This window comes from Micropterus salmoides, unplaced genomic scaffold (assembly GCF_014851395.1).
Source record: "Micropterus salmoides isolate LMB-PRFRI ecotype aquatic unplaced genomic scaffold, ASM1485139v1 Ms_hic_scaffold_16, whole genome shotgun sequence".
Taxonomy (NCBI): domain Eukaryota; kingdom Metazoa; phylum Chordata; class Actinopteri; order Centrarchiformes; family Centrarchidae; genus Micropterus; species Micropterus salmoides.
In genome coordinates, this window is record NW_024040707.1 from 14,451,270 (window position 1) to 14,473,398 (window position 22,129).

Sequence of the window (22,129 nt, forward strand, 5' to 3'; positions counted from 1 at the left end):
GTACACGAAATAATCAAGCGGACTAGTCCACCATTATCTGAAATGGACAGCTCTAGGATCAAACGTGTTCACGACAGAACAAAAGACAGAGCTAATGTTCAACTGAGAGCGGGATTAGAGAGATTAATGTTGCCCAAAGTAGCATTTCATCGTGGTTTTTGCCATGATTTTAACCCTTAATCTCCTCCGCAATGGAAAGTTGCTCAGCCTCATTTTTGTGAGCACTAATTAGATTCATCAATGGCACTGAAACTTCATTAGTACTACAGTTTCCTGTATCTCAGCTGACTTGCACAGTAAATATACCTATTGTTGTATGTATGATAGTCATGACAATTTAAAGTGCTTTATGATAAGTTACCCACACCCCTGCAGTTGGGTAGCATGCCTAGATGTCTGTGACACTGATTTGTGTTTGGATATAGTAAAATGCTCCTCTGCCTCTGTGGCAGAAACCCTTAGGTTAGCAAGACTTCAGTGCAGTAATGTCTCTGAGTAAGTGAGTGTGCATTCAAGTCGTGCTGAACAACATGACTCAGTGGGCGAAGCCCAAAGAGCGTTGTGTAATTTCTAACTTAGCTAGATCTGGGACAGGACTACTCAAGCCAGGAAAGCAGGACCTTCATGGTCACATTGGATTAAAGGAATAGTTTAAGCAGTTCAGTTGTACCAGTCATGATGAGACTGGAATGAAAATAACTAAGGAAACCCGAGAACGCAAGTTAATTTCAGTTTGGATTAGCACAGTGTCATCTTTAATAAATACTTTCTCAGTACACTAGGGCCATTAGCACTCAGTTGGTTTGAAAAAATAGCACTCAATTTATAAGCTATAGTAGTGTTTACTGACAGGTTTTGATTACATCTCCCCTTTTTCTGCTTTTTCTGCCCCCAGTGGGCCATGTTACAGTTAAGTACTGTATGTGTCTCTAAAGGTCATCAGGCCATGCATGCTGTGTTTTAAGCTTCATTATATTATATATAGAAGAAAACATATTTCAGGGCATGGCAGCATCTAATCATATTTCCACTGGAGGGTGATACCAGTTTCACTCAATCTGTTGTAAAAGAACAATATATTTTTTTACAAATTATGGCTTGCCCAATTTATCTCCTTTCAACTGAGCATATTTCAGAGAATGACAGGAAACAGGAACGTGAGCGGTAGACAAGGAAAATACGTCAGAGGTCACTCTCAAACACATTTGTCTTAAGTACCCAAGACTGGCGCCGTATATGTAGTGGACACATTCTGTCTGGACATATTTACATATTTTATTAGTGGTTTTGGTGACAGTGCAGGAAATACTGCAGACAGCAAAGACACAGTAATGTGAATTGAACACGTTCAAAACTCTGAATAGTATTACAGATTGGTGATTTTAAGCGAGCAACCGTGGAGAGCTCTGCATCGCCACATTTTTTTGGTTACTGGGTGCTGTTATGGAAAATCAACTCCAGCTTCTGTTCTCACTTCACGCCAACACAGAAAAGTGGATTCTTAAGAGACTGTTTTCAGGCAATTAAAACTTTTGCTAGATGAGAAATACATAGGCGCAAGAAATTGAGAATGTTATGTGCTCTGAGTTTATATTTTTCTTGTTGATAATATACAGTAAATCTCTACTCCATTTAACTATGAATTTATAGGACTCTTTAAATGTAAAGCATTCAAAAATAACCACACTTTTTACTTTGTCAGTAAACCTGCCGGACTATAGGTTGTAGTTCTGCTTTGTTATCTTGGTTGGACTCCAGAGCACTTACTGCTTACTTCTCACTGTACCTTACTAGTGATTGTGTAGAGGCAAGGGGCAACACACATACAACTAATACAAATCCATTGTTTACACTACAAAAGAGGACAATAAGATTATAAATAGGGTGGATTCAAGGGAAAAAAAGAACAGATATGATATGACAGTTTATGAACATTCATGTAATAAAATTTAAATCAACTTAAAAACCTTCTTAGTTATGTTTAGAGCCAAAAACAAGATTATTGCCTGAAAACTTAATGAGATTGTTTGTGTTAAGTTCAGCTGATGATCGCAGGAGCAAGTTTGATTTTTTAAACTCAGTATGCACGTACTACATTGTACTAGCCTTGTGTATTTCAGTGTGTGAAGTCAAACTGTCAAATTCCCTGGGTAGTAATTTGAAATAATGCTAAACTATTATTCAATTTAAGGAAATGTGTACAGACAAAATAAGTGAACGATATGTGCTTTTTTCATTTGTGTGTTCTTCGATGTGTGCATTGAGTCACACACATACACAAAAGATTGTTAAAAGCATTGGTAGACTATATGTGGTAGATTGAGTTACTTGTTTTGAGAAGGGGGAAGGTAATATAAAAAAATTGTATTATGTTGTTTCATATTGTAGTTTATATTTTGTGTAAAATATGTTTTGTGTTGGAAATTTTACATGGCTTTATTTTTAGTGTTCATTAATTTGCTAATGTTGATACTTTTTTATGAAAAGGCTCTGCCTCTCTTTGCTGCCTTCTACATTTCCACTTTTCTGTAATTGCAACTGAACATCACGACCAGATTACACAAACTCCGAACTCAGTGGGCCCCTTACGGATTCTGGACCAAAGTTTGTTTTGTAGTCTTTATATTTAGTTTTTGCTTTTCCTTCATACTAATATGTTCTGAAACAAGGATCGGATTAAACCAATGAAACCCTAAACAAATCAAACATTCTTAAAAAGAGGATACTTGAACTGCTTCTGACACCAGCTGGAAGATTAAAATATGACAATTTTTTTATTTACAGGCAAAACTTGCCCCAGTGGATGAGTGGGGAAAGTATATGACGGTCTTTTAAAATCAGGCTAGCACCAGAATCTAAAATTTCTCAGATTGTGTTTGATAGCTGATGAGTAAATGCATCCAGGTGATGTTTGAGTTATATTATGGATGAGCATATATGTAAATTGAACAATGGAGATGTGGTGAGGTCAGAGGAAAGTGGAGGACAGCAGGAGTCCTCTCCTGTGCTCAAGCCCCCATAATTCCTACCAGTGAGTTACTGGTTACACAATAGCAAGCATGCCATGTGGACTATGAATGCAACTAAATAGAGGGACAGTCTGGACTGATATACTGTTGCTATGTTTGCTTTTGCCAACATTTTCCACTGCCTGTCCCGTCAGTCCTTCCAGCATCCTACGTTCAGCATGTCTAAAGATGAATTTAGTTGGTTATGTTTTGAGGATATGCTAATGCTCTGAATCTCTTAGGCAAATGAGTGTTTACACAAATTCAAGGTTTTTGTGAGGGAGGACTATGAAAATATGAGCCTGAGTGATTCGCCCATCTCTCTCAAACATGACAATCTCATCTTGTTCTGACGTGGCCTCCGCTAAAGAATTCTCAAATGATGTGAGTGCAGGTTTTGCAGTTCAAATGAAATAGAGGCCATTAAAGAATAGGACTCTCAAATAGGAGATACTTAGACCTGGCTGTAAAAGGGCCGGAGGCAGACTGGAAAAGGTGACAAGGAGGCTCTTTAAGTCTATCCATTTCTCTCCCTCTAACACATGCCCAATTTGCTTGACTTGAACTCTGGTGCCATGCAGAATCCATAAGCTTGCCATTTTAAAATGCCTAGATCCCCGCAGCAGTTACAGTGAAGAAAGCCCTCCAGTTTGTAGATGATCTGTTGCCATAGTTACCCGAGCACAGGAACTGAGCACTTGTTACCCTTAAACAGGCAACGGAGCCGAGCCCAAGCCCCTCCTTCTCTTCCTCCCCCTCACTGGGTCCCCTGGCTAGTTCATTAGCATAATGATTCACACCAAACTCTCCTTGAAGGGCCACCATTTGTAGATTTTTAAAATTGTCAGTGGAGCCCTGTCATTATTAAACAAGTTTGTCTTTACTGAGGCTTGTGTACTGCATGTTACATGGCTCATATTGCAGTGCTGCATAGATAAAAAGGCTCCAGAGGTCATCCTATTTTGAAGGCCTTTACTGTGGCATCCTCCCCTTAAGGAAAAATAATTTTGTTAATCAGGGTTTGAGTCACAAGATGTTTCAGTGTGTGGTCAAAGACTGCACGATGTTGCAAAAGCACGTGACATGGAAGATTTATTTTAATACCGACTTATGATAAAGCTGTGTTTAGCCATACTACTTAGCAGTTTGTATGGGCTCTATTTTGGGAGACAGTTCAATTAACTTAACACTGCACAAAAATCAGGCCGCTTAAGAATTAATTGCCTATTAAAATGACTACCCACTTCAGGGTGGGAGCTTGTTTACAGTTTGGTAAGCAGTGGTTCCTGTGTGACACTCTGTTTAGATGTTTGCATTAAACAGCTTATTAAAAAGCCCTGCTACAACCCCAAAATAAATGGCGTGTGGAGGCACAACAGTGTAGGGGATGCACCTTGTTTAATCAGAGGTCACAAAAATGAAACCAAGCATAGATCTTTATCCCTAATGTAATTTCTCTTGACAGTCAGCACTTATATAAAACTACTATAAGGTCAAATATTTTTTTCAACACTGTTGTCTCATGATGATCTCATCTTTTGTCTTTTTCTGCATAGTGATCTGCAACTTCCGGTCACCAATATGTCAGGCCCTGGTCCTGGAGATTGGGGAAACTGTACAGATTCTGGAGAAGAGTGAAGGTAAAAGCAATCAGACCTCTTAGGGATGAACATTTGCAATTTCCAAATACATTCCTAGGAAGATTCCTTTTAAGAGCTATGAATGGTGGTACTAATTATAGGGAGGAATTACCTTGAAAGAACCAGGAGTTACCTTTGCTGCAGACCTCCATGGTAGACAGGAAATATTGTGACCTAAACAGCGGAAGTTAGTCTTCTTCAGGCGTTTTGACATCTGCATTGCGCATGTGCATACTTGTAAAAAAGTTGGGAAGGTGGCCAGGCCTTACTGTACAAAAACACAACTTAATAACTTTATTCACTGATTTTGGTGAACTCAACCTACAACGCTCTGTGATTTACGGAGTTTCCTGATGGACACATATCTTTAAAGTAACCACTAACTGCTGCCGACTGTAGGTGTCGTTAGTTCAACTAGCTAGCAGTGTGCAGCTAGCGGTCCAGTTTCACTGAGCCCGGTTCTCTTGTCCGGCTCTGATTCTGGTGCCCCCACCAGCATTACCCACTGGGGTTCCCTCATCCTGGGCCTGAAATCCTCCTCCTTCATGTGTTCCAAAGGTCCTGGGCAGATGGTTATGCAAAAACGTCAGGAAGAAGACCAACATCTGTTGCTGAGAACACTTGATTTCCTGTCTACTGCTAAGGTGCCTCTTGTGGAGGTTCACCATTATGTCTGCATCCAGGTCCCTCTTGAATGAACTGCACTATTATAATATTACGGAGGGTAACTCAATGAATAAAATACGGAATATCTAAATAATTTAAATATTTTAGAGTCTTTTATTTTGTTGTGTGGGGCAGAGTGGCCAGTGGGATTTTGACTTGTGCCCCCGGTATTTCTAAAATCTTGGTTACAGCCCTGTCTAAACCACATGTTTAATCTAATCTGCACTTGAAGGCACAGATTCAGTGTGAACCAATGGAGGTCATGAAACCCCTAAACAAACTTTAAACTTTGATAAATACCAGTACCAACACTAGTCCTAACATACTGAGCATTATCTAATTGTTTATTATAATGTAATCGAATTGCTTTATTTAGTACGGCAAGTACAGCCAGCAACTAACACACTGGCTCTGTGATGTAGCCTAGATAACTGCTAGCTAAGGCCACCCTGGCTAATGTAAGCGCTGCCATTTATATCAACAATAAATTAATACAATAAATTTACTGACTCTGAAGCAATTTTTAAATAATTTTGTTTGAGCTGTTGTGTGGAAATCAGGTACTCTTCCACACACAGAGCAAAAATGACCAAAATGTATATATTTTTAAAGTATGTTAGCTATTGTGATAAAAGCTACAGGGATACTTGAATAACGTTGACACTGACATTTCAAGTCAAGCTTACAGGCTGATTTGGTTAAAAAAAAACATTAACCTTCTAGGACCATGTAACCAAGTAACACAGCAAAATAGTGTAATGGCCCATATTGTATACAACAATACGTTTCATTGTGAGGTAGTGAGGATTACTGATGTGCACTTTGCTCTTCCTTCAGGTTGGTACAGAGGCTTTTCCACCAAGAAGCCTTCTATCAAGGTAATTATAACAGCATACACATATTACTGGCTTGACATTGTGTTGATTCCTGCAGGCCACACATAAGATTCTACAGAGTGAATAAAACGAATAATGCAGCATTTTCAAAGACCGTTAACTGAATTAATTATTGGACAACCAGTATTTAGGTTAACTTTTTGAATCCATCAAACAAATGAGTCACCAAAACATCTGTAAAACTGGTTGCCTTGTAATATAAAGTGTTCTCCAGATGTAGGGTCGTTATCAAGGTATCCATCACCTTGATAACGACGCCAGTAACTTAGAAATAACCTTAACCGTCCTTGGATAGCTATGACTTGGATGGCTGAGAAGCTTCACAGATGTCTCCAGATAAAGGTTTTTATCAAAGACTAATGCATTTTTGTGAATGATAATGTGATGTGAGAGATGTGCATCCCAGAAATAACTTTGTCTAGACAACAAAGACCTTAATGACTGATTAACTTATTGAATAGAGCTTTGATCACACAAAAATAGAAATCTCTCGACCTGTTTTTCCAGGGGTGCTTTCATAAAGACACAGTTTTAACCAAGTTGTTCTGACTTCATTGTACAAAATGGCACTAAATGTAGTGCCATCTTAAAGATGTTCTTTACAAATGGTGAAAACAAAAAATACACCACAAATATATGGTCAAGATAAAATATAATAAAACTGATACATTGTAAATGCATCATGTGTATACTACACCCCTTGGTATGAGGCACATGTCAGCCCTATCATTTCTTTTAAATTGTAGTATACAGATTATCAGAGCATCATAGATCCACCAGTCTGAATTCATGCTGTATCACGACTAGGCTGTTTTCCCTACTGTGCAGAATTCTTTGAAAAAAACAAATTTAGTTTTCCTTCCAGCCAGTAGATGGTGCAATTAGTAATCTGAAAACCAGTCATTATACCAAGGCTAACTTTAAAAAAAGAAGAAGAAAAAAGCCAATTTAGTTCTAATCTATAACACTAAAGAACTTGCATTCTTCAGTGACTTCTGCAGAACAGATACAGCACACACTTGTTGTGGCATTGTATCTTTCAACAAAGCTGAAAAAAAGTTAAGATGGAAGGCAGGACGGAGCGACTGAATCCAAACCTCTCAGGTCTCAGTTCAGAGTCTGTCCATGGTGCATCATTATGATAAATCCTCTGCTCAATGCTCAGCAAGAACAGACCATAGGTGCAGAACTCAGAATAATACAACACCATCACTGCTGACAGAGATCAATACTCTGCACTGCAGTAAGTGGTTATTGTATATGACTGACACATCTGTTTCCCGTAGGATTGATTGTTCAGTGAAGACTGTTTGTGGCAGACTTTTTGCTATTTCGTGTGTCCACTCTGCTTTAAACTGAAATGTCAGAAGCTGAAGTGTTATGTGATGCTGCTGGGATGTTTTAAAGAAAGCACAAAAGCTAGTCCAGTCCTGGTAAATGTAGGTGTTAGTGGCTACATGCTGTCCTTCTCTACTCTCATCAGCTATTTACAGTTCTTACTAACACCCCTCCATTTTGTTATGTACTCCGCTGCCCACATTCATTCGCCCCCATACTCTCTCTGTGCTGAGAGAATTAGTTGTGCTCGCTGTGGCCAATTCTTCACATCTGGCAGATTAGAATAAGAAAGATGAACTGCAAGGGTGGCAGTTGGCACCACTCAGTCTCTCATGCCCTTCCTCTGCTAAGCCAAGCCACAATAGGGCTCCTGCACATTGCGCTGCCTCTCACTTCTGTAGTGTGTGCAGTATGGTCTTCACATCGTTTTTATTCTTACCATGGCAGAAAATGCACACGGCAAAGCAGAAATTGTCCAATTACATATAAAACAAGTGTGATCTTGCATTTCCTTCCAAATACATTGTGTCACCAGCAGAATTGTAAAATCTCTCTATTTTTTTGTAGCATGTAACACAGTTTAGGTATTCTACCTTATAATACAAATATAACACAGTGCTGTACATTTTGGTTACGTGTTGCAGGAGAATTAAGAATGTAATCCTGTCACACTCAGTAACATCTCTGCTCCTTCCTCTGTCCACAGGGTATCTTCCCTGTCAGCTATGTCCACTTGAAGAAATCCACAGTGACCAACAGAGGGTAAGCTGTATGATAAAATGTTTTTATTTGAGCTTGTGCAATGTCATAATTAGGGATGCAAATTTTTTTTGTTTTAGTTTGAACTTTTAGAACAAACATGTATCTCACCCCAATACAATACAATACATATAATCCATCCACCAACATAAAAAAACAAAAAACAAACTACTCAACAAAGGTTGCCAGAGTAGCAAATAATTGCCTATGCATCCCCAGATATGCTGCATATCCAGTGTTCAAAATGTCCATATAGGCTGGAATTCCCAGAGTATGATTTAAAATGTAGTTCAAATAAAATTTATTTCAAGAGGGGCACATATATTCAACACACACTACAAATTTACAGTATGAGTGAGATTGGGAGTACCTGATCTCCTCCAAATAAAGACAGGAAACTGTAGCTTTATGTACTGCAGAGGGTCCAAAAATATTTGGATACTTACCAGGATACAGGAATTCCCCTGCTTGCATGTATTTGGTAATGTTGGAAAGATCTATATATTCAGCCCCAGAAACCAATAGGCTACTCATTGGTTAGTGGAGCTCATAACACCTTTACATGTTTTTTTTTTTTTTTTACAATTTTTGTTACAAGAATATACTGGCAACATCCAACACAACATGACATACAAAGCTATAAAAGAACAAAGCATGTCTCGTTAACAAAGTCTAAATATAAATGCATGCATTGACAGAGTTGAGACTGTTGGTCGACTGGTTTGTCAGATATTTAATTCAGCCAAAAACAGTCTTTGCCATCAGTTGTAAAGACTTACTTTTGTACTACATAGTTTACTTCCTATTGTACTACATTATGATTGACTTACAATATCGCAATATAAAAGTACACATAAAATGATAGACCAGTGTCAGTCAAACCCAACAGCCACACACAAGATTAGCCTGAAGGATTACCATGTAAATACTGTATATAGGAAACATTACATTGTCCATGTCATTGATTTTAAATGGGTTTACTATTAAGTGGACACATGTAGTCAAATAAGCCAGAAACATTTATTGCTGCACATAGCATTTTATGTAAGAGGGGAGTGCAGCTCAAAACACTGGAGACCTGCTGTATACAGCAGCAGGTTTCTCTCTACAGATCCATGGCTATATCAGACATTTATTGAGACATATTGGAGGATGATTTGACCAATGACTATAAAAGAAACAACTTTGGTCAGGAGCTCTCCTTCACTCATAACACAGTGAGATAGTGTGATACAGATTTTCAACTGATCATTGTAAGAGCATGCCGATTTTTGAGATGATCCAATCTTCAAGAGAATTACCACCAGACAAGCTGCTGACATGTGTGCACGTAATCTCTCACATACAAGTGTACACATAGAGGTCATCTACAGTTCTCGTCACAATAGCCGGCCATGGCTGTAGAGGCCAGAATAAAGGCGAAGACAAAAACAGGCAGCAGAGCTCTTTATCAACCTGAACTCATAGATGTTAAATCTGCAGGCTGGGATCTTCGGCTGAGTGTGGACTGGGAGTTTGCTGTTATCTCACCACCCTCTAGTTTGAGCTACCACATAGCAGGAGCTCTCTCGTTTGCACTCAAACAATTAAAAGTGCTGACTTGGAAATTCAAACTTTTATACTTCCTCGCTCCAGGAGTCACACTTTGGGAAATCTGCTTTGCTCTCTCATGGAGCTAATGAGGTGACACACCTACTGCATATCTGTAGTTTTCCCAAAGCATCGCTGCCACAGAACTCATTGTGTAATGGATGGAGATGCTTCCCTTGTTGCAAAAACAATGATACAGATAATTCTTTGCAGCGTGTGACAGAGCTTAGTGAGCAAAGTGCCAAGTGTCACAAGAGATCTAACCTTTGGTTTAATGTTTCTCTATGAGTGTGGTCACACAGGAAGGATGTGTGCTGTGTTTTTTACTGGAGTGTTCCACTCCCGCTCCTATCTGCAGCCACAGAAAATATCATCACTCTTCACAATATTACCTCTTTGTCATTTCATAGCAGTTTCTTTAAAAAGCTGGCTTGAAGCAGTGCCATACATGTATGTGATTTTGAATGTGTGTTTATTTGTCAGTCTAATAATTTACACATTACATATTACTCATTAAACAAGTAATTATATAACTTTAGTAATTACTCAACAGTAATGTAAAATGATACAATATTTGTTACTTTTATTACTCAGCCCAGCTTTGTTACAGCCTCCTCAAACCAATGTTTGGAGGTTTTTACTGACCTTCAACAGCTAGCTTAGCGTTATATCTGACTCCATGATTCCAGCTGTGAACTAAACCAGTTAGTGAGAGATAATTATTATTCAGTCTTTAAAGGAGGCAACTTTGGCGAACGAGCAAGAGACAGCAAGATTTTAAAAGTATAAAAGATATCGGATTTTTTTTTATTCTACCTCTGTCAGAAATTGTGACCTTAATTCTAATGTCCTTCTGTTGACCTCTACCTGGGGGAAAAATGCTGCATCCAGTAATTATCACACATTTCTCTCGCCTTCTTTAAAGACTGAATAACACACACACACAAAAAAATCTATCAGGACACATTAGAAGGAAGGTCACAATTTCTGACACAGACCATCAGAAAAATGTGACAGCATCTAATCTAAATATTGTTTTATAGACGGAATAACATTAATAGCAACAACCGCTTTTGCAAAGTAACATCCATGCCACAGCGCTCCCTCCCCGCTTTATGATGGTGACAGAATATGCCATAACATGTATCGGACCAGTCTGTCCATTGAACACACAGAGGCCAAAATGATATCAACCCTCCATCAAAGTATCAGTAACATGGCAAACAAGTTGACCCCCAAATAGTCAAAGTAACACAGCGTTACTGGGATTAGCAACATTTTTATCCCCTACACCACTCATTACTGAAAAACGTGATCACATTATTGAAATGCGTTACAAAGTAATTGTGTGTTGTGTGCATTCACCTTCATGTATGCATTTTTTCCCTTTAGGGTGTGCGAGACGGTGGTGCCCCTCGAGGACCCTATTATCACAGAGACCACCTCTACGCTGCAAGAATGGGGTGTCTTGTGGAAGCAGCTCTATGTGGTCAGTACCAGCACTATATTACAGTGCATCTCACTCATACCAAAACAAAACACTAAGCAGTAAATGTGAGATTGGATCCAACATAGCCAAGATTTCCAAGGGAATTGGGTGAAAAACAGCTTTTGCAAAAAAGAAATTGCGTCCATCGTTGTTTCATTTGCATCCTCCTAAGGAGGTTTGATGGAATAGGCTCTTCAAGTATGTTTTCCTTCCCTGCACCTAATTCAACACCTGGTATAACCAGGTCGGCCAGCAAGAGTAGTGAATAGCCTGAGATACAGCCCAAACATTCAGTGACAGCTCCTTTAGATATTTCCCCATAGCGTGTCGATCTGACTGTCACCCTACATTTTCACATACTATCTATGTAGGAACAGAAATGGTGGTTGGATGCAGATAATGGCCTACAGACCTGTCATGTGTAATTTCATGCTGTGTCATTCAGCCATGGATTGATCTTGGCCTGCGTCTCATTTCTGCATCATCTTTAATATCCAGCACTGCTCACCACCTTCAGTCAGCTTTTACTTGCCGGGCAAAAGTGATTACTGGAAACCTAAAGCATCCTTAATCCTAGTACGTGTCAAGGGGGCAGGCAGAAGTGGTTGGTAGGGTTTTGAGTTTGGAGCTAAGTGGATACATTGCAGAGCTGGCAGCAAGCTTTTACATAACCTCTCACTGAGGACTGCTCATGCTCTGAGCAACTAAGAAGCCTGAGGCATTGGTGTGGTGATGTAACTTCCTCTGAAGCTCGACTAATGTGAAGCGCTGATTTAACAGTGCTCGTTTTGGTGCTCACCCCCTGTGTAATATGGGCCATGTTGCCAGAGTTACATCCAAAAGATATAGCATTGGCTAGATGTTGATACATTTCACCTTATTGTTGCCAATTACAATTCTTGGTATTACTTCAGGCAGCAATGGCCTAAGCGCAACAGTGTATTTGTTATAATGTACATAATAAGCCCCGCTGAATAGATGTCCGAAAGGGCGCATCAACCGTGACAAAAATCTTTGTTTTTCAGCCTTTCAGAACATACCGTGTTTATCCTCATTAAATTTACATGGGCATTGTGGCGGCACTTAATCTTTGCATTTGTGGAAACAAACCTGGGTGGTAATGTGGACTTGTCATACCATTAGGGAGAACAGATAATGTGAATTAAAAGTGTTGTCCTTGGTCTACGAGAAATGGTGATGAAATTCATATCAGTGGGGAGGTCAAAGGAGACTTGAAAGGGAAATAATTTTTTTTGTTTCATGAACAAAATAAGTGCACTTTAAATTTCAGTAGCAACACATACTGTTCTGGTATCTGCACAGGTTGTGCAAACGGTTAGTGTGTGTTTGCAAAATTTAAATCACCACATTCTGATATCAGTGAGCCCCCTGCATGTAGACTTTTTTCTCAGTGTCCAGCTTTGTGGTTATATATATATAAACACTATTATACAATTAATAAAACAGGTAAATCCTGGGAGGAGTTTCATTAATTGTCTTTACATAAATGCTGCAGTAGAAGGAGATCACATATCATAACTAAGTGTTCTTTGGCTGCTTCAATAGAAACACAAGGTGGATCTGTTCCATAAGCTGCGTCATGTGATGAACGAGCTCATTGACCTGCGTCGGCAGCTGATCCAGGGTCACCTCGCCCAGGACCAGACTCGTGAGATCAAGCGACACATCACCGTACGGCTTGACTGGGGCAATGAGTGAGTTACTCTTGTACTGAGTGCATTGTATCGAGAGAGTGGGCATGCGCTACAACAAACATTTGTTTTACATTTGGCTACCAAGGAATACCATATTTCTCTGGCACTGGAAAGATCTACAACCCAGGCTGAGTGGGTGCATAATAGCAGCTCTATGATGTAATTTCATGGTCATTTAGCAGATGAGTGAATCTCAAGCGGCTTAAAGTCAATGCACATCCCCCTGAAGGACCTGTAAAGCCATATTCTTTTTGTTGCCAGTTTCAAACTCCATCCAACAGTGACAGGCATCCATAACAGAGATAAAGATGTGCGGGCTCCAGCTCAGCTAAGGAAGAGCTTTATCTGTCAGTTTAACATAAGATTCATTGCACATAAAAGTACACGGATATTCACACTGAACTACTCAACGTTAGTGTGTATCATGCTGGAACGATACAGGATGTATTACTGTGAAAGACATATACAAGTGGAGCCTGAAATACACTGTATTTTGTTCGCCATGCTTGTTGAGGTCAGTGCTCTGTAGTCTCACTGACCTGAGAGTTGTAGTGATCTAATTTCATGGCCAAAAGATCACAGCACCACTGACAGTACACCATGATTTGAGGCTGCATAATTTAGTTTAAGTGAAGGGTTTCCAGTTCAAGAGGTGTAAGACAACAAAGTAGATATACTTTAGCACTGTACTGTAACCTCTTTATTCCCACAGACTCTTGACTTGGTGGGTTTCTTTAATACAAACCTACTATCGAGTGGTTAAGTACTATTCAAAGCCATAAATCCTCATTCTACTAAGGAGATCCTGATGTTTTCGTAGATGCCAAAAATGTGTTAACAGAATTGTCAGAATAAAATAATGCACAAGAATAACAATTGCAGCCATGCCGTGTTAATCTTCTGTTTGAGTATTTCATTCAGTATTGGTGATACATCACACTGTAGCTGGAAGTCCTGGAGCAAACTGATACAGAATAAGCTACAGTTTATATGTAGTAGGGTGTAAGTGGCTCAGTACATACACTTATCATTATTATTATTATTTCCATTATTCTTCCATCATACTTTTACTCCATTACATTTATGAGGGACATATTGTAATTATATTGTCAATATTGTACCCTGTTACTTTCATCTGACAACTACTTGTTTCCTAATCATGGTTTCGGTGAGGAAAACATTTGATCAATTCATGATGCATTGCTGGAGTTTAAAGAGACTAACTCTAATAATAATGATGATAATAATAACAAAAGTACTCGTTACACAGAAGGACTCCTTTTAGAGTGTCAATGATTATTGAAATGCTGCATTGCAGTTTTGAGGTTGTAGCTTTTTGAGGTTGAGCTACATTGAACAACTTTAAATACTGTTACTAAACAGCAACAACATATGAGTATTCATGATATTTGGTAAAGTCATCCTGTGTTTTATATGTAAAATCTTAAAGCAAAAGTTTGACATTTTTGGAAATTAGCTAACTCTGTTTCTTGGCCCTGAGCAGTTGCCAGGCAACCAGCGGAGACTCCAGGAAGTTACTGTGTTTAGCCAAGAGATAGTCTGGCACATAACCCCCCAGTAAAAGATATAATGTGCGAATGAGTGAGCCAGCCGGGAGGATTATTTTGTTACCTTTGGACAGAACCCTGTTTCCAGTCTTTTTGCTAAGCTAAACTGTATCCAAGGAGGGTTAAAATCGACTGGACCTGGTTGAAGATACTCAAAGACGTTTCAGCTCTCATCTAAGAGGCTTCTTAAATTTTGGATAAACCGGCTGTAGCTTCATATTTACCATACAGACATGAGAGTGATATCAATGTTCTCGTCTAGGGTAATCGAATTAGCGTATTTCACAAAATGTGATACTATTCCTTTAATATGTAAACTAGTAACTAACTATATATGTAGTGGAGTAAATAGTGTCATATTTTCCTCTGTAATGTTGTGCTATAAAGTATAAAGTAGCATGCAACAGAAATACTCATATACCTGTCAGCTACGTAAGTACAGTACTTGAGTAAATGTATAAAGACATGTTTATAAAGGGATGTTTGAAGATTTGATTTTGGATATATTACAAAGTTGAATTAGACATGCTTGGACACAAAGAACAAAAGGAACAAAAAGAACAGAAGATTTTAGCTCCACTAAAAGTTGTAATGGGACATTGTTTGATACTGAACCAAATTTTATTTTAAAAAGCTATGATTTCTTTCTTCACTACTGTTTTTTCTTTGTTACACACCCCTAATCCCTCTTTCACCAGGCACCTTGGCTTAGACCTTGTTCCCAGAAAGGAGTTTGAAATGGTGGATCCAGATCAGATCAGCACGTCAGAGCTATACAAACTGGTATGTTGGGTGTGATAATTCTGTACACTGCTACACCATGAATTATTAAATACAATGAATTAATACAGTTAATGTGTATTCTTTGAAGGATAAAATGCAATTAAATACAGTTCTGCAGCATGCACATACTGCAAGTTTATCTGTTGCAATGATGATGCTGACTTTACACGCTATGAGCTCTTTCTTTTTTTTACTTGCTGTGTGCCTTTTTTACCATTGCACAGCCTGGTTTTGCGTATAAGAATGTGTTGTTGGATGTGTGAATGTACAAATTATCAAATCATCCATAAGAAGGTGACTCACAAGAGAGAGCACGATTCAGCTGTTGGAGCTGCCTCATGTGACCTGTTCTTTATGCTTATCTTACCGCCATATTGAGTATGTCCCTTTGCTTGCATGCACGTGACTCTCACAAGCGTGATTGCCAGCTAGCAATGCAGACGTAATGCAAAGTGACAGGCCCAGGTAAGGCTAGATAGTAATATACATAGAAATAATTTTTATATGTTTTTTTTTTTTTTGTTGAAATAAATGACATATTTTAGTCTTGGTTGCTTTAAACAACCTACCAAACCAGAGACATATCTACATAAATAAATGATGCCTCAAATGTCTTTTAGTGATATGGGACTTTCAAACCTATACACACACACAGACAGAGGAGACTTTTACTAAAGCAGCATCCAATTTTAGAAATATGCAATTACAGCACAGATGTTATGAAATCTACTGCTGGAAACTGTTATGTAGGAGGGAAATCCTTTCTGGTCAGTATTTGAAGCTCCATATGCTGATCAAAACACTGTCCAACTGCCCCGCCACCTCAACATTATCCCATTGCCATGTTTCTCAGCTTTGCACGCTGAATGTTTGTGCGCTAAGTCCTCTGTCCAGAAACAACAGCGTAGCTCTTCCTTGCCAAAAAGCCTCCTGACTCTGTCGATGAAAGTGAGCTTGTTTTTGGCAGGGCACATGGCCTTGGCACCTCTTCAGGTAGGGGAGTAGAGGAGTTCTTTTAGGTTGCTGAGCAGAGAGGTGTGTGTGGGCGATGCTGGCTTTGTCCTCTCCTCTCCCACACGCTCACGTTTTGCCTCATGTGGGCTTCTGTTAGCGCTGCAGGAGCAGTAGTATAGCCACTCTGCAACGTACGTAGATGATTTTTTTTGTGTCAGATTTGAAGCATCAACCGAAGCATCGCTCAGGTAGTGTGTGTCTGAGGCTGCTATAAGGTAAATAAGTTCAATGCTGTGTGGGAAGAGTAATGAATGGGCCGACTGATCTGACATCTTTCCTTTGAACGTCACTCTTTTTTTAGCATGTATCCAGCAGACACTGTGGTCAGCAAAGCACAAACCAGGTATAGTCTTTTCAAAGCTTGTTTGTTTACAAAATCATCAGAACCTTTCATACTGTGCCAGTCTCTTCAACCCTCATTTTATATTTTTTTTCTTAACACTATGCACCATATGAGTAACCTGAAGTCAGGGCACTCTGGCTATGACACTATATCACCTTTAGACTCTTTGCTATTGGTTCCCTGTAATCCTGATGAAAGGGTAAGGATAGGACAAGAGCTTGTGGGGTTAACAACCCTTGATTTAAAATTTTAATTGCAAGGTGTCAGTGCTATACTCCATAAGAGTCTTGCTGCCAGTGTGGGAGGATTGAATCCCAGTGGGGATGCAGTATTTTTATATGTAATATTTGCTTTAGTTTTCCATCTAGACCCTAGTAGATCTCCTGTAAAGGCTAAATTGAGCTTATATTTACTTAGAGAATGCCTTAATGGAATAGTTGTTGTGTGAAGCATAATTGTAGCAAAATGGCTACATATAATAAAAATAATAATAATAATAATAATAATAATAAAAAAAGACAGATAATGCCTAATATTTTCACAATCAACCCTAGGCCTACATACTTGCAGCTATTAATAATTCAGTAGTAAGAATTGCAGTCAGTGAAAAAAGTGAGCTCCCCCAAAAGCTATGGTATAGTTTGCACACTGCCTACAAGTACCGCTAAAGCTCACTAATTAGCCTTCTGTAAAACCATAACGTGTTGTTTGTACACTTTTTTGTATGAATTAAACAAACAAGATATAATGTTAATTAGTGAGCTTTAGAGTTGCTGCCACATAGTTACCTTTGGACTGAGCAAGACTAGCTGCTTCCTCCTCCTCTTCCTATATTTATATGGTGTATGACAACTTGTTTTGCATTATATAAATAGAGAAGTTCATACATCACAGGAATGCACCCTCCCCGCAGCAAATAACTACAAATCCACCTCCACCACAGTTGCATTTTCCCATAATTCATTCCTTATTTAGTTGGCAACCTATATGTCTACTGAGTCTACTGTAAATAGCATGTACTCGTGACAGGATGAAATACACTGAGCATATATCAATGAATTATTCACCCCACAGTTACTCCCATTGATCTGTTAAATAAGTTTGTCTATATACAGAGTGGCAGGTACTTGGCCTCCCTTGCAGTAAGAACCAGCCTTATTAGCGGTCACTTTCTTCTTTGTACCCAGGGTGAAAGCACGAGACAGCGCCATGGTGACGGTTGCCGTGTCCCCGTGTCGCACCACCTCTTCATCAATCTGAAGAGCTTTACTTACAACAGCATCAGCGAGGATGCAGACGTCTTCTTCTTTCTGTACGACACCCGCGAGGCCAAACAGATCAGGTATACAGTGGAATCTCAGCACACACCTAACAGCCCTGAATGATCCTACAATGCGTACTGTGTGCTTGCAAGGGCACACACACACACACACACACACACACACACACACACTCACACACATTTCTACACTATTTCTGTCCAGCAGATTGACCAGGGCACTCTGTGGTTGACAGACACTCTGAAACTGTGAACTGGCTTCTTTTGCAGTGAGAAGTTCATGGTGAAACTGAACAAAAACGGAGGACCAAAGAATCCAGAGAAAGTTGATCGTTTGTGTGCTCTCTTCACGGTAACACGGTTTCCCTTTTGGCCATAAATACAAATATTCTGTATTTCAGCTCTTATAGTAAAGCCAAAGACAAATTTCCACATTTGTGGACAATAAAGATCTTTAAACAGGATTCCGATAACATTTTTCATCCCATTTCTCTTTAGGACCTAAGCAGTAAAGACTTGAAGAGAGACCTGTACATTGTTGCACATGTCATAAGAACTGGTAAATGAAGTACAATATGCAAAAAAACATGTTCTTCATGTTGATGATAGAGATTTTTTGATTTATGTGTTTCTTCTTCGCACTTTCCTTTTCCCATTTCGTTTCCAGGTCGTATGCTGCTAAACGATTCAAAGAAAGGCCCACCTCATGTGCAGTACAGACGACCGTATGGCTGCGCTGTTCTTGCCATGAGCGATGTTTTCCACACCATCACAGACCTCAAAGAGGAGAAAGACTTTGTGCTCAAAGTTTATACGTGAGTATACATGTGAAGCTTTTCTTCCCTTTTCTTCTTCTTGATTATAAATACAGCACCACAAAAAATTATTCCTATCGCAGTTTAAAGTCTGGAACATAATATTACCATAAAAATGGTCTGTATGCACTTCAGTTTCTCTCTGCCTGTCAGTGTAATTGCTTGGTAGTTGCATGGCTTCTGTACTTTTGGAAATACAGTCTATGCAGTGAGGAGGGAATGTGTGAATGTTCTGCAAAAGTCTTGCATGACAACTTAGTGCTTCAGTGTTGACGCCTGGTGCTTTTTGACCAGAATGATAATGAAGTGTCCTCTGGAAAATCAATAGCTGCTCACCCCGGGCCCGAGATAGGGCACTTGGCGTGTTGTGAATCTGGCTGCTTCTGTTAGGCTTCGCCACAGAGAGCCACTCCTGTATGCCCGCCAACCCAGTGAAGGAGAGAGACACAGAGAAGGAGAAGGGAAGAGACAGAGAGAGATGACACTTGGGTAATTGAGCAAAGTTAGAGGACAAAGAGAAATAACGCCAAGCTCAGCATCTTCTCTTGTCCCCTTGTGTCCGCACTGTCCTCCTCAGCATCCGCTCTGGGTCAGAGGTCATTAATATACTTTGCAATCTGGATGTATGACATCTTTCTTGTATAGTGTTTTGAGCATTTACAGCTAAGTGTGAAATAAAGATTTCGAGAATAGAAAGCTGTCGTTTTTATTGGATTTCTCTGTTGGGGCGAAGAGCTCTTCCCTTTAAAAAGCAAGCAGTGATTCAGTGCTGAGCTGCCTCCAAACTGTCGGATCCTATAATGCTCCAGTCTGTGCATTTCCCCATGCCATCCCAGGGGCCTACGGGCCCACAGTAATGAAAAAGGCTGGTAGAGAGCTGGCTGTCAGGTTTGCTTAGTGAGCTGTGCATTTGGGCTAATGTGCTGCTTGATAGCGCCTCCCCCTGCTGCTACCTTTTCTCCAGGAGGAAATCGGCTCTGGGACACATGCTGTTCATGTAGTCCCCATGCGCACAATCCTGATCCCTCCATCTGGACCCACTAATGGGTGCATTGTTAACAGCCCCACCCAACTGTCTTTCTCTCCAGATGTAACAATGAGAACGAGTGGTACCAGATACACGAGAACATCATCCGCAAGTCCAACACCAAGTACTCAGCTCCCAGCACCAACTATGGTAAATATGTTGTCTCTACAGATCTGTTAACTGTTTGGCCTCCCCAGGGTTAGATTTGCACCTTTTCTTCTTTTGGTTAGAATTTAAAGACAAAGTCAACATTTGTTGCTATGTTTTTTATTCAAAGCAGCTCATGGTGAGTAAGCAGGTAGTGGGGGTCCAGGTCTTGCTCAAGGACAATTGCCAACAGGTCAAAGTTGTTCTAAAGAAAACTGTGGCTGTGAAGGTCTGTTGATTATTCAGAGAAATAAGACACTGTTTCTGGACATATTGCTGTTGACTTTACGATCTCGTGAATTAGACATTCAGAAGGTGAATTGGACATTCGCCCCCGCTGTAATTCTAACAAAAACACAAAATGTCACAATTTTCTTTGTCAACAATTCTTCTGGCTGCCAATTTTTTTTAAGTTATTTGATAAAAGCCATTCTGACTATAATAATTCAGATTATTTTGTCAATTAAAATAAGCTGTAATTTTTTTTACTGTATTCAATTTATATATATATATGTATATTTACATTAAGGGTAGCCTTAAGATAAGTTATGCAATTGTTTAGAGAGAAAGATTTTTATAGTTTCTGGTTAAAGTAGTAAAATGCTAGATTAGTATGTTTGGGGTAAGATGCCCTCCAGGTTGCTGTGCCCCTTTATGGTTGATAGTTTGTAAGTTAGATATTATTTAGACACTGGATAGACCCTTTAGCCAACCAGCAACTTCCCTATCAGAAAGTCTGAGGTAAAATTCTGAGGTTATAAACTCACATATGCTAGCTAGACTTTCTGCTACTGAAGTTCCAGCAACCTCACTATTTAAAAGTCTGAGAAACAAATTATAGGTAAGCTAATAACATAAGGCAAGGCAAGTTTATTTCTACAACATAGGTCTATAATCCCCTTGCTTTTAACTAACTACTTGTAGTTTATTTTATCTGTAATTTGCACATATTAAAGTGATTTTGAAAATGCCTTTTCCCTAAAAAATTAATTTGATTAAATACAAATTAATTTGTCAACTGTAGCTATTTAGTTTATTTTATAATATGTTACCCAAAGTAGGGTGACCAAATGTCACCGTTTTGCGGGGACAGTCCCCGGTTTTGGTGTCCTGTCCCCATCTGGAGATGTCCCAGGAAATGTCCCCGTTTTTAACTGTGTGTTAATCATAGAGCGTATAAGGTGTTGTTATAAGTTGTTGCCGATGGATTATGTGTTTGGTAGGCCTACGTCTAATATCCTTGTTTATATTTGGAAAACAAAATGAAGCCTATAATTAACATGACTTACTGCTTAGTTATATATAAAATAAAGACAAGATCTCTTTTGCAATTATCCTTATGACTGTACATTATTTAACTTGCTGTGTATCCAGTCCTTTTTACCTTTTACAATACCTTTAAATGATAATAATAAATTATTGCCACTTGCCAGAAAGTGACTTATTGACTGAAGGTATTTATTTTACTTTATATTATGTTACCCTAGGCATCGCCATCTCCAAGATACAAAAAAACCTATAAAATATTAATTTATGAGTCAGCAAATAGACATTGAGCTTAGCATCTTACCCCACACTACCCTACCTTGTTTTTTTCCAGATATTTAAAGGAAGAGTTCAACATTTGGCATTTTTGCTCTCTTGCCGAGTTAGATGAAAAGAGTGTCTGTACGGTAAATAAGACGCAACAGAGAGTAGACGCATAGCTTAACACAAAGATAAGTAACCATAAGTACCAGCACCTCTAAAGATCACTGATTAGCGTGTTGTATCTGGTTTGTTTAATCTGAACAAAGAGTGTGAACAACTAAAAAAACAACACTTTGTGGTTTTGTATGTGTTGGGACTATTTCTTGGGAGCATTGACTTCTGCTCCTGGCCAAAAAATAGAAAGTGTCCTAAGCTAAACTAACCTGCCTTATTTAAAGGACATATAAGACAATTGCATCATTATTCTCATCTAACTCTCTACATGAAAGCGAATAGGGCTGCTGAGTAGTTTCTTAATTAAACTTTTGGTCTACAGAAAATAGTTTCCAGAACACTACGTGA

At 39.1% G+C, this 22,129-nt stretch overlaps 1 protein-coding gene across 2 annotated transcripts in view; it reads left to right on the top strand.

The window, feature by feature from the left end:
* Positions 1 to 22,129, top strand: part of LOC119906259 (dedicator of cytokinesis protein 3-like) — a 49,717-nt gene that overhangs the window by 2,292 nt on the left and 25,296 nt on the right. For both annotated transcript variants that reach the window (XM_038723825.1, XM_038723826.1), the window contains exons 2-13: positions 4,565 to 4,648; positions 6,152 to 6,192; positions 8,255 to 8,310; positions 11,290 to 11,386; positions 12,953 to 13,101; positions 15,368 to 15,452; positions 16,768 to 16,809; positions 17,997 to 18,151; positions 18,359 to 18,440; positions 18,587 to 18,647; positions 18,756 to 18,903; positions 19,992 to 20,080. In XM_038723825.1, coding sequence (XP_038579753.1) covers positions 4,565 to 4,648; positions 6,152 to 6,192; positions 8,255 to 8,310; positions 11,290 to 11,386; positions 12,953 to 13,101; positions 15,368 to 15,452; positions 16,768 to 16,809; positions 17,997 to 18,151; positions 18,359 to 18,440; positions 18,587 to 18,647; positions 18,756 to 18,903; positions 19,992 to 20,080 — 1,089 coding nt within the window. The remainder of the gene's footprint in view (positions 1 to 4,564; positions 4,649 to 6,151; positions 6,193 to 8,254; positions 8,311 to 11,289; positions 11,387 to 12,952; positions 13,102 to 15,367; positions 15,453 to 16,767; positions 16,810 to 17,996; positions 18,152 to 18,358; positions 18,441 to 18,586; positions 18,648 to 18,755; positions 18,904 to 19,991; positions 20,081 to 22,129) is intronic.